Source organism: Nanorana parkeri, unplaced genomic scaffold (genome assembly GCF_000935625.1).
Source record: "Nanorana parkeri isolate BGI_ZX_2015 unplaced genomic scaffold, ASM93562v1 scaffold1426, whole genome shotgun sequence".
In the NCBI taxonomy this organism is placed as follows: Eukaryota; Metazoa; Chordata; class Amphibia; order Anura; family Dicroglossidae; genus Nanorana; species Nanorana parkeri.
The window spans coordinates 9,370-22,299 of NW_017307694.1; the positions used below are offsets into that span (position 1 = coordinate 9,370).

Sequence of the window (12,930 nt, forward strand, 5' to 3'; positions counted from 1 at the left end):
GTGAACCGGGCGGGCCGCAGGGAGAGCGGGGAAGGGGGGGGGGGGGGGGACAAGCATGCGCTTCCCCCCCTGAATAATACCAGGCCACATGCCCACAGAAGGATGCTTCCAGGACCCCTCTGGAAGAGCACCTTGGCCTCATGTCGATGACAAGGGCCTCTTCCCCACAACCCTTGTCCGGTGCTTGTGGGGGTCTGCAGGCTGGGGGGGGGCTTATCTGAATCGGGGTGCTCCCTTTTATTCATGAATGACTAAGAGGTAGTTGTTACACCTGCTCATTCACCAAATAAACAGTCAAACGCACAACACCGTATACAAAAGTCCAACAGGTCAATCACGTCCAGTGATGTAGATCCTTGTCGATCACTATGGACGACGGCCGTTGACGCGCCGAAAGCATAAATACCCACCAACCTGTCCGATCCCGACAAAACTCCCGCCACCCAGATGCAGATGAGCCCCCCCCTGCACACAGAGCCCCACAACCACCAGGCCAGGGTTGTGGGGAAGAGGCCTTTGTACTCACCGGCATGGGGACAAGCTGCTTTTCCAGGGGGGGTCCCCCCTGGCAAAGCACTCTCCCCAAGTCAAGGGCATGTGGTCTGGTATGGCATGCTCACCCCCTCCCCTTTCCTGCCGCTCGGATCAAGGGTCTGGTAAGTGATTTAAGGGGGGACCCCACGCTGTTCTTTTGGCGTTGGGAGGGGGCACCATTCTTTTTTTGGCATTGGGTTCACCCCTATAATTCCTACCAGACCTAAAGGGTCTGGTATGAATTGGGGTGGGGGGAAATTTATGTTGCTATGCCTACTTCACTCTTTCTGGACGTAGTGAAAAGAATCCCTGAACCGTATGCTTAGCCGAATGTTCGGCTATTCACTCTCAGCTGTATCGCCCCTTTGGAGAATAGAGGTAAAGAGCCGTGAAGGAACTACCAAATTTTTCCTTCAGCCGATCCAGATGTTGCATGTGAATGAGCTCTTCCCTTCACCTCGGCCGGACGAGCTTAAGAAGGCGTAGTAGAGCCGAAGGCAGCCAACGTTCGGCTACAAATAGCTGTTTGCGGATGCAGTGAATAGCTAGCTGTACAGGCTAAAATAGCCTTCGGTTCACTTCGGTTATTCATTTGGCTGCCCTCGGCAGCCCAGTGTACAACCCCCTAAGTGAATTTAAACATGCTTGGGATAAACATAGATCTACATTCAGACAAAAGGTAAACAAAAAAAAAACAAAACAAACAAAAGCATTAAGCAACAAAAACACATTCAAAAAGGTGTCGGACTGGATGGACTATTTAGGTTTTTCTGTCGTCACCTTTTTGTCTCTCTAACACCATTGTGGAAAGGGCCTTTTGCTACATTTCGAAGTCCAAATTGAGTTTCAGCGCTCACATGGAGCTTAAGTCTGTCAGCGAAAGGGTTATTCGACTCCTCTCTGCCTAAGGAGGGGGCAGGTCTACAGCTCTGATGTCACAACCCTGCCTCCTTTCCCCCTCCTCCGTGGCCATTTTGTGTTGGACCATCGAGAGACAACAAGCCAGCACAAGACAGGGAAGGCAGCAAGGGGCAATCGGTGGAAACAAAACACTCTAAGTTCATCTTGGCTTTGGGCTCTTCACTCAGGTAGGGGTGGATGGGTGGGATGAGGGATTTGCGTTGTATTGTATGTTATGGATTTTTGTTTTGGGTATTACATACCCATTTCGGACTCAGGACCTTTAAGTCCTGAAGCTTTTTTTCATCTTTCGTAGATTTCTGTTTTACGCCACACAGCATTTGTGGTATCCAAACACCTTATAATTCAGGAGAGGAGAGTTTTAAAGGTTTTTTTTTTGATTGAAAAATATACTTTATTAATGTAATAAAATATACAAAAACAAGCTATACATTCGGGGTACATTCTACCTCGTACTGCGATGCAGCGCATAAACACCACATACCAATACAGGAGAGTTTTAAATGGTTAATCCACCCAAAATTGTTATGACTGTGTTTAGTGGATGCTGGAGAGTTAAACCCCTTGACAGTCTCTTTTGTCTATTGGAGGCTTTATTGGGGAGATCTTTGTGCCGAGTTCCCAGGTCTGTACACCTGCTGTGTCCCTTATGGGGGGTTTCCACCATCCCTGTGCCAAGTTCTCAGGTCTGTACACCTACTGTGTCCATTATGAGGGGTTCCCACCACCTCCTGTGTTGAGTTCCTCGGTCTATACACCTACTGTGACCCTTTTTATGAGGGGTTCCCATCATCCCTGTGCTGAGTTCCTGGGTCTGCACACCTACTGTGTCCCTTATTAGGGGCTCCCACCATCCCTGCACCGAGTTCCTGGGTAAATATACAAAAACAAGCTATACATTCGGGGTACATTCTACCTCGTACTGCGATGCAGCGCATAAACACCACATACCAATACAGGAGAGTTTTAAATGGTTAATCCACCCAAAATTGTTATGACTGTGTTTAGTGGATGCTGGAGAGTTAAACCCCTTGACAGTCTCTTTTGTCTATTGGAGGCTTTATTGGGGAGATTCCTGTGTTGAGTTCCTCGGTCTATACACCTACTGTGACCCTTTTTATGAGGGGTTCCCATCATCCCTGTGCTGAGTTCCTGGGTCTGCACACCTACTGTGTCCCTTATTAGGGGCTCCCACCATCCCTGCACCGAGTTCCTGGGTCTGTACATCTGCTGTGCCCATTATAAGCGGTTCTGACCATCCCTGAGCTGAGTTCCTGGGTCGGTACAACTGCTGTGCCCATTATGAGGGGTCCCCACCATATCCCTGAGCTGAGTTCCTGGGTCTGTACACCTGCTGTACCCATTATGAGGGGCTCCCACCATCCCTGTGCTGAGTTCCTGGGTCTGCACACCTACTGTGTCCCTTATTAGGGGCTCCCACCATCCCTGCACCGAGTTCCTGGGTCTGTACATCTGCTGTGCCCATTATAAGCGGTTCTGACCATCCCTGAGCTGAGTTCCTGGGTCGGTACACCTGCTGTGCCCATTATGAGGGGTTCCCACCATCCCTGTGCTGAGTTCCTGGGTCTGCACACCTACTGTGTCCCTTATTAGGGGCTCCCACCATCCCTGCACCGAGTTCCTGGGTCTGTACATCTGCTGTGCCCATTATAAGCGGTTCTGACCATCCCTGAGCTGAGTTCCTGGGTCGGTACACCTGCTGTGCCCATTATGAGGGGTTCCCACCATCCCTGTGCTGAGTTCCCGGGTCTGTACATCTGCTGGGCCCTTTCTAAGGGGTTCCCACCATCCCTGTGCTGAGTTCCCGGCTCTGCACATCTGCTGGGCCCATTCTAAGGGGTTCCCACCACCCTTAAAAGAAGATGGCTATATCTAATTTAGGAACAAGAAAGGGATCCGTATTGTACCAGCTCCCCCCCAGGTGATGTAGTTTATAATGGTTAAGCAGTTTATAATGGTTAAGCACAACTAATGTTTCTGCGTTGGCTAATGAATGATTCCCTGTCTATAGGTGTCAGCCATGCCGAGGTGCATCGTCGCCAGTTGCAGCAGCAAGCAGAACAAAATCACCGCCATGAGGGGAGTCATTTTGCACGTCTTCCCTCCCAACGTTGACCGGATCAAAACTTGGCTGATGCATATTGGACAGGATTTTGGAAATCTTGACGAATTTTCCCAAAGAGTGTTCCATTCCAAGAAGAACGGCTCTTTCAGGATATGTTCGGACCATTTTACACCCCAGTCTTACGTTGAACACGCTTCTAAGAAGTTGTTGAGAGTCGATGCCGTGCCCACAGTCTTTAACAAAGATGCTGCGAGTCGCCCTTCTGCCAATAAAGGCCTACTGATGGCTTCAGGAAATAATTACAGTACGGTCAGCATGCCGTCAACCAGCAACATTTCATGTGCTACCTCCAACACATTTCCTTCATATAAAGATGTTTCTTCTAGAACGGACTTGTACCGGAAAACAAGAGAGGCAAGCACGCAAACCCATCAGGACACCACCTCGAAGACCGTGAAGGTAGGCACCAATATGGAACCATTCACGAGAAATACATGAAAGAGAGTAAGGTCTTGGTTGAATGAGATATACATTTCGTTCCTCCAGCTATAATTATATCACACACACTAGCCATTGATACAACTCCTATACCACATGAAATACAATAAGGGTTCCTGGTCTTAGCGTTGAAAGAGGATTGAGTTGAAGCAGAAGAGAGTGGGCTGAATGAGATTGGTGGGATGGTGAGGTCCCAATGTTGGAGAGGGTCACTGAGAATGCACTTTGTCAGAGCGGACAGGGTGGTCACTCTTGGCAGAGAATGAGCAATGGATGGTGGTGGCACTGAGTGTGGTGACCAGTGCCAGAAGATTATGGGGGCTTGGAAGGTGTTTAAGGCAGAGTTGAACAACACCAAAGGCTTTATAAAGTGAGATGCATTTCACATATCCTGTCAAACATGAGACAGCTTATTCTTGATTCAACCAAGACCAGAAGTCCTCTTCCTCCATATCACTCCATATCCAGATACAGGGTGAACTAGCTCTGCCTACAGACCAATGCCAGGCAGATAGTTTCAGATGGCACCTTTTGGCTGGCAGAGCTCTGCATTCTAGAAGCACTGATTGGCTTGATGAGTTTAAGCTCTTCGCCTTCCCATAGTTAAAGAAGCCACAGACCCAGATTGTGCCCTAGTCTGGGTCTTGCAGACATTAAGAGGAGCAAACACTCCAACTCTTTTTATTCTTCTTCTACTACTGATGAACCACCTAGGCTTTGACGCATCACTGTAATTTTGTTGGCTTTCCAGGAAAACTTGAAAGTTTTCCACAAATGACAATAAAAAGGACTGGCTGCCTACCTGGCAGTTTCTTCTATCTCTTGGATACTCTACTGTTGAGATCTTTGGGTTCCCGGGTCTCCCACCACCCCTGCTAGGTTTTATAACATTGTTACATTATTGAAGATTATTGGGTGACTCTAAATCATGTTGCTTGAAAACATCTTAGTGACATAGTATCTGAGGTTGAATAAAGACACAGGTCCATCAAGTCCAACCTATTGCGTGTATGCATGTGCTTCCACATGTGTTTGAGTCCATGTGTGATATTGTTCTTAAGTGTAGCTGTAAACAATCACTTTACTGTCATTGATTAACTGCACTTCTTTTTTTTTTGCTATGTTAAAGTCAACCTTTCATTGGCCAAGGGATGACAAATCAACCTTCTAAATAGGTGTCACCATGTGCTGATCCACCCAAGACCCACATCTGCAATGCAAATCTTAGAGAACAACTTTTTGAGAAAAGATCCATTGAGACAGAGCCATGGAAGATTCCACAAACCATGCATGGAGATCACCGAGATCTCATCTGGCCCTATGAGTGTTCCTCAGAGTCCATGTTCCCAAATGTCTAGATCTGCATACTGCAGGCTTTCTGAGTGTATGGTTGCCCAGGGCACAATTTACAAACGTATTATTCATGGGTCTTGATCATCACCCGTTGGTGGCTGGTCTTCAGTTTAGAGGGTAGGCTGACATACCTTAGTCAATGACAGGTTTGTTTTAAAGAAGTCCTAAATGCACAAAAAGCTTTAACGTGTTTTTTTTATGATCTCTTCTAAAGTCTCCTGAGTGTAACGCACTATCAAACGTCGTTACTGATCCGAACAAGATTGACGAAATAAGAAAGAAGTTGACAGAGAGGATCCTACAGCTCACCCTGGAGATCATCTACCTACTGATCGGAGAGGTGAGGATTCCGGGAGGGTCACATGACATAACTCTTATCTCTATTGATAAGACCCAGACCTGACCATAGAGGTGAGAGGACTCTAGGAGAGTCACATGACATCTCTGTTATGTCTATTCATAAAACACAAATCTGACCGGAGAGGTGAGGAGGATTCTGGGAGGTCACATGACATCTATTACCCCAATAAAACAGACATGACCGGAGAAGTTACGCATTCTAGGTATTCGCCCGAGGCGTTAGTGTTTTAAAATGTATAAATGAAGAGGCTTGTAAAGAATTCATAGAAGCTGTAAATTATTTTCTTGATGTTGGAAGACATTGGCATATCAGCTTCTTAACACATAGGAATGTTCTGTCGTGGTGAAGAAGACCTCTGGTGATTACGTGATACCCAGCGCTTACCCCAATGTGCCAGGAGTATGGAGCAGGAGCCAAGGACCCAGTGTGGAGCTTTCACCTCCCACCCTGACACCTGAGAAAAGCTACAACAAGATTTTAGAAGTCACCAACAAGATCAGCCAGCTGCTGAAGGGAGAGGTGAGTGGCGCCAGGAATTCTGGGACATTATCCAGTAACAGGCAAGAGATATCTCTGAATGGTAACATAAAAAGTGAGAAAACAGGGCACAAGGTGACCCCCTTCATGCATTATAATTATAAGCCCTTTAATAATGGTAAGATACTAAAATGTACCATAAGCATACAGGAGTGGAGCAGCATGTCAATGTAGGAGACCTAGCAGACCCTCCAGATGCTGGAAAAGGGTAGTACTGTCTAGTGTCCCCGCGGCTTGGAGATCGCTCACACTTAATGGTTGTGGGGAGGCAGTGGTGCTGCTATGGCTATGTGTTTTGGGGGAGCCAAGCCAGAACAAACTTTTGGTTTAAAGGGAGAGGAGCCCCCAAAACGCATAGGCATAGCAATACCACTGACTCCCTGCACCCTAGAAGTGTGAGCTGCCTCCAAGCCACTGAGGACCCTACATTACCCGGAAACTCTAAGGTGCAAGTTGTCTTTTTTCGTTCAATAAGTTTTTGATGCAAAGAAGGGTTTACAAAAGTACACAACCCGAGTACCGTAAATGTTCAATAACACATGTCATAGAAGTGGGAAAGGCATAAGTAAATGACCCGGTGATCAGATTGGCATATCAGGAGCTGAAGGGCATTCAACAAGTGACAATCAGGACAAGGATAAACAGGTAAACTGCAAGTAGCATGAAGATCAGCCATGGTCGTAAGAAATAGGCGGGGTCCCGGATCACTGAAAATATAAACCACTGTCAACGGACTGAAATAAAGGGAGAGATGAAAGCAGAAAAGGGAGAGGATAGAGAGAGAAATAAGTTGTTGTTTTTTTAATGTCTGGATGGTGACTGTATCATTGTGTGTGTCAGGTTCCTATATGGTGTCAGGATGTCACTGTCTCCTTTTCCATGGAGGAGGAAAAAAACTTGGGACACAATGGTATCAACAAGGGTGTCACAATGGAGAACCAGCCACTTCTCTCGACAATGGGTAAGAGGAGACTTTAATTTCTTGGGGGAAGAGTATTGAGGATCTACCTAAATACACACATCTTTTGGCACAGCCATTCTTAACCAGGTTCTGTGCAACTCTTGGATTCCTCTCGAGGTTTGTAGAGGTTCCTTGAGCTGTCCCGGATTGATCTTCCATCTGATGGTGCCTGCATAGTTTCGGGGCCAATGCAACTCAGCAAAACCAGCAGCATGACACCAATTAGCTTTTTAGCCGTCTCTAAGGGTAACATTCTAACCACCACTGGGTGGTTCTAACCACCACTGAGGGTTGAATCCTTCCTACTGACAATTAACGTAAGGAGCATTTTTCCTATTACCCCCAATGACTTTGTATTAGTAAGGGTTCTACAGTAGCCTGAAAGTTATTTTAGGGGTTCCTCTGGGGTAAAAAGGGTGAGAAAGGCTGCTCTGTAATAGAACATAGAAACAATGTATTCAGTCAGTGTCTGTGTTTCCTACAGATGGATCCAGGAACAGAAATACCCCAGATAGGTGTCTCCATCCTCTGTATTCCACAGTGGAACATCACAAGATTTCACATTATCAGGTACATGGGACTAAATGTCTACCCAAACAATGCATGGAATGGGCCATGTTTAATCTAAAATAGTCTTGGCAAAACCATGTTGTTGTTTTAATGTTGGATAATATTGTGTGACTGTTGTAGCCCTTTATTTCTCCTAGGGTGAAAATATGGTAATTATAAAAGTTGAAGTAAAAGAGGAAGCAGACGAGTCGTATCTGATATGTGGAGAGCCATGCAGGGAGGAGGAAATTTCTACAGAGATCAGCACAGGTGAGTAATAAACACTGAATCCAGAGAAGAGTCCCAGATTCTCCTTGTTCAGTCACTACAACAATCTCTTCTTCTCCCCCCTCCTCTCTCAGTAGACAGTAATGGGGGGACAGTATGTGCCCGGAGTCAGGAGCCAAAAATGACCAAATGGCTCAAGCCATTCTACCATAAGGAGCCAGCATGTGTCCAGAGTCAGGAGCCATCAGCCTCTTTAGAATGTAGCTCAGAATGTTCCTCACATCCAGGCCGAGCTCCCCTTACTTTGCAACTCCTTCTTTCATCCTCCAAATATTTTTCACTCTTCATCCAAACCTAGGTCAGCTGTCCTCCTCAAATGCTCCCCCATTACTTCTCTGAACCTCAGTTGCTTGTCATCTGTCCCCTTTATCAGTCAGAGATTAGCAGGGCTGATGTAAAACAGGGAGCAGGATGATGAACCAGGAGGAGGAGTATGGACAGAAAGGTGGACTGAAGGAGAACAGACAGGACAGATGGAAAGTTGGGCTTTAGGAGGATGGACAGGAAGGTTGGGCGTAGGAGGCTCGGAAGTAAGGTACGGCTGGAGGAGGCTGGATGGCAATGTAGGCTGGAGTAGGCCAGATGAGAAGTAGGGCCGGATGGGCAAGAGGGTGGAAAAGGGCTGGAGGAAGATGGAAAGGAAAGCAGGATGAAGGGGGACAGCTTAGGAGACTGCCTTACAAAGCATCAAGGTTTGGAGTACAGCGGAGAAAGATGTGTGATATTTCTCTATGACTACTGAAGAGGACAGTTGATAAGCAACCGCTGTTTGGAGAAATGATGCTGGAAGGGAGGGGGCAAGTGAGAATTAAACTGGGTTTGGAGGATGACTGTCAGGGTTCTGGAAGAGCGTTAGGAAGATTAGGAGGAGGAGTGAGAAGCAGAAGGTGTCCTAAACTGGACACTTAGACTCTGACTCTCCTCTCCATGCCATATAATTGTGTGTTACCAGCCCTTGTGCATGTCAGTTTTAGGGGGTTTACTCTTATCTTTATTCATAGAACCCGAAGACACCAGAACAACTGAAAGAGACATCAAAACTGAGGAGGAGGAAGACAGACAAGTGAGGATTAAAGAGGAGGAAATTCCTGTAGAAATCACCACAGGTAATAAATACTAAATCCAGAAGAGTCCCAGATTCTCCTTGTTCAGTCGCTACAACAATCTCTTCTTCTCCCCCCCCCCCCTCTGTCAGTAGACAGTAATGGGGGGACGGAATATGTCTAGTGGGGGGGGGAGTCAGGAGCCATCAGCTTCTATTAGACTCCGGCTCTCTTCCTTACATCATGTCATTGTGTGTTACCAGCCAAGAGACATGACCAGTCCCCCCCCACTCTCTGGGGTCTCTCATACATCTCAGTACAGGGGGCTTTACTCTCATCTTTATTTGCAGAGTCTAGAGACACTCAGACAAACATCAAACCTGAGGAGGCGGCAGAAGAAATACAAGTCAGGGTTAAAGTTGAAGAGGAGGAAGAAGAAATACAAGTGAGGATTAAAGAGGAGGAGATTCCAATGGAGATCAGCACAGGTAAGCAATGAGCACGGAGGACAAAAGAAGTCATAGATTCTCCTTTTTTAGCCACTATATCACTTGAGTCCCACGGGCACAAACCTCATGAAATATTTTGATTGAATATCTTTATCTACACACAGGAGCCACTTTAGAATCAAAAGTCTAAAAAAATAGCTTGGACTAATTAAAATTAATTATAAAGCAAATCCACAATTTGGTCAGAGTATGTAATGTGCAGCACAACATATAGAGTGCAGCAGGCAAGAGAACCACTGTCTGAGGTATGCACTGTGCAGGTCGGTGTCACTTACCTGGTTGGAGACTGAATGTGTGAGGAGGCCTCCCTTGCACCTCGTGTCCCAAGGACTCTGGAGTTGGGGACAGAGTCCGCGTAGACAGCGAGTGGTGCCAGTGGTGATAACACCGTGCAAGCTGGAGTCCAGGTGCTGAGTGGAGAGCAGGGCAGGATCCGTAATCCGGGTCAAAGGAGCCAGGGTCACACCAGTTGGGCAGGCAAGGTACAAAAGGATGAGGCAGAGGCAAAGTCCAGTAAACGATCCAGGGTCAAAAGGCAGGCAGCAGGCAAGAATGGTCACGAACACTCCGGGTCAGAAGTCAGGCAATAACAAAAATGGTAGACACAGGAACACAGGGGAGCTGAAGGACAATCCCGCAATTTGGAGACAGGCAGGCTTGGTTTAAATAGTGTAATCCATTAGGGCACCGCATCACTTCCTGTGCGCCGTTTGGCACGCTTTTTCGCAGCCGTTTCGACGCGCATGCGTGCAAGTTTTCCAGTGGTATGGAAAACAGGACCCCGCACATGCGCAATAGCAGGTGGCCTCTGAAAGGTGTCAGTGTTGTGTCCCTTTATGATGGTAGCCAGTGGAGATGTGCCCCCTTAGGCGGGTGTCCAGCAGAGATGTGCTCCCTTGATGGGATGCAGTGCCTTGATTGTCCATCAATCCAACTATAGTATAGTTTTCCTTAGGTGGGTGGCCAGTGGGGAAAAGTCCCCTTAGGAGGGTGGTCGGCCCTTGGATAATTGCCCTGTTAGGTGGGTGGCTGACTATCTAGTGCAGAAGCGCCCCCTTAGGTGGGAAGTGTTGCCTTGATAACCCATCATTCCAACTATAGTATAGTTGCCCTTAGGAGGGTGGTCAGTGGAGATGGACCCCCTTTGGTGGGATGCGGTGCCTTGATCACCAATCAATCCAATTATAGTTGTCCTGAGGTGGATGGCCAGTGGGGGAGTGCCTCCTTTAGGTGGGTGGCCAGTGGGGGAGTGCCTCCTTTAGGTAGGTGGGTGGCCAGTGCCTCCTTTTAGGTAGGTGGGTGGCCAGTGCCTCCTTTTAGGTAGGTGGGTGGCCAGTGGGGGAGTGTCTCCTTAGGCAGGTGGGTGGGTGCTCCCTTAGGTAGATGGGTGGCCAGTAGGGACGTGCTCCCTTAGGTAGATGGGTGGCCAGTAGGGACGTGCTCCCTTAGGTAGATGGGTGGCCAGTAGAGACGTGCTCCCTTAGGTAGATGGGTGGTCAGTGGGGAAGTGTTCCCTTAGGTGGGTAGTCGGCCATTGGAGAATCACCCTCTTAGCTGGGTGGCTGACCATCCAGTGGAGAAGTGCTCCCTCAGGTGGGTGGTCAGTGAAGTAGCACCTCCTTGGGTGGGATGTGGTGCCTTGATCATCCATCATTCCAAATATAGTATTGTTGCCCTTAGGTGGGTAGTCAGTGGAAATGCACCCCCTTAGGTGTGTGGTCACTGGAGAAGTGCCTCACTAGATTGGTGGTCACTGGAGAAGCCCCCTACAAATTGTTGGTCAGTGGAAAAGTCCCTCCTTGAGTTGGTCAATTTTAAAGAGCTCAATATTTTTTTTAAAATGTGGCTACGCTCTAAATTTAAAATTGAAGAGATGTCAGAGTGTTTCTGAGAATTAGTAGTTGTTATAATACCCCCCCCCCCTTTTTCTTTTTTTTAGATGGGACCTACACCATACAAACGTGTTCCTTTAGTTTGCCCAATGGTGAAACTGATGATGATACCACAGATGTTTCTTCAGATGACTATCCCGCTGCCACAAATAGCATTCCTGTACTTTGTAGTCCACACTTATCTCCTGATTTCCCTGTACAAGGAAGCTTTTCCGACCACTCCTATCCAATCCCTCTTCGTTCCGACAGCAGAGAGGGGGAGGTGGACCCGTGTCCTGAGAAAGACAAAGGTCCTCACACGTGTCTACTATGCAAAAAATGCTTCTCCGACAAGTCCGTCCTCCGTCACCACGAGAAGACTCACAAAAGGGAGATGCCCTATACTTGTCTGGAATGTGGGAAGACCTTCCTGCACAATTCAAGATTCATATCTCACCGAAGAATCCACACGGGGGAGAGACCCTTTTCCTGTTCCAAATGCGGGAAGAGCTTTGTGAACAAACCCGATCTGGTCAGGCATCATAGAACACACACCGGGGAAAAGCCTTTTTCGTGTTCTGACTGTGAGAAACGCTTCACTCAGAGGGTTCATCTGGTGACCCACCAGAAAAAACATGGGCTTCAGAAGCTTTGAAGTGGATTTGCGCCTTCGAGTCCCGTACTTGGAAGATGACTAATGTCTGCTGGGGGTTCTGCGTTTCTGTGTACCCGGTTTCCTGTTAGCCGAACCGTAGCTCCTTGGCTACATAAAACCCATATCTGTGTATAACCTCCGGGAGCTCCTCCTGTTTATGACGTTGGATATGGCATCGGTGAGGGAAACAGACACGTGGGTTGTATTTTACGTCTGCACTGCCAGTTGAGAGATGTACATTTTTCCCTTTAACTTGTACGCTACAGTATACTAAGCTATCACTCGGCCTGTATCAGGCACACCCCCTAGCAGCTGGAGAGCAATGAAGGGTGATTCTGTTTTTTGAAAGGACGCATCAAAACGCTACATGGACACGTATAACAAAGGGTTGGATCAATAGTCCCTGGGTTATGCACATTTTTAAGCCTTCTGATTTGCTGCTAGTCAGTTCTGCCACTCTGGTAGTTTGTTTAAATAAAGTTTAGTTGGGGTTCGTGTGTGATGATTGCAGATGATTACAACACAAGTGGCGATTTCAACAACATGGGATCAACAGTGGATTGCCTCTGGCATGATGTCGTATCTATGTGCCAATGGGGACACAGTGTTGAGTGCACTGGAGCCTCTGAAACTATAGTATTACACAATATCTCATATGCCATGGTCGTACCAAGCTTGGCCAACATGCCAGAAAATGGACATCACACTGTAGCTGAATGGATACATGTGTTCATTAAAGTGTATCTAAACCCACAACCAAATGT

The 12,930-nt window shown here is 47.3% G+C and overlaps 1 protein-coding gene across 1 annotated transcript; it reads left to right on the plus strand.

Annotated features, from left to right (window-relative positions):
* Positions 1 to 1,584: 1,584 nt before the first annotated feature.
* On the plus strand, positions 1,585 to 12,166 carry LOC108798188 (oocyte zinc finger protein XlCOF7.1-like). Its single transcript, XM_018569916.1, has 10 exons — positions 1,585 to 1,622; positions 3,488 to 4,000; positions 5,607 to 5,732; positions 6,081 to 6,272; positions 7,131 to 7,251; positions 7,736 to 7,821; positions 7,959 to 8,070; positions 9,090 to 9,194; positions 9,482 to 9,619; positions 11,580 to 12,166. The coding sequence occupies exons 2-10, from the start codon at positions 3,497 to 3,499 to the stop codon at positions 12,164 to 12,166; spliced, it is 1,971 nt and encodes a 656-aa protein (XP_018425418.1). The 5' UTR covers positions 1,585 to 1,622; positions 3,488 to 3,496.
* Positions 12,167 to 12,930: the final 764 nt, after the last annotated feature.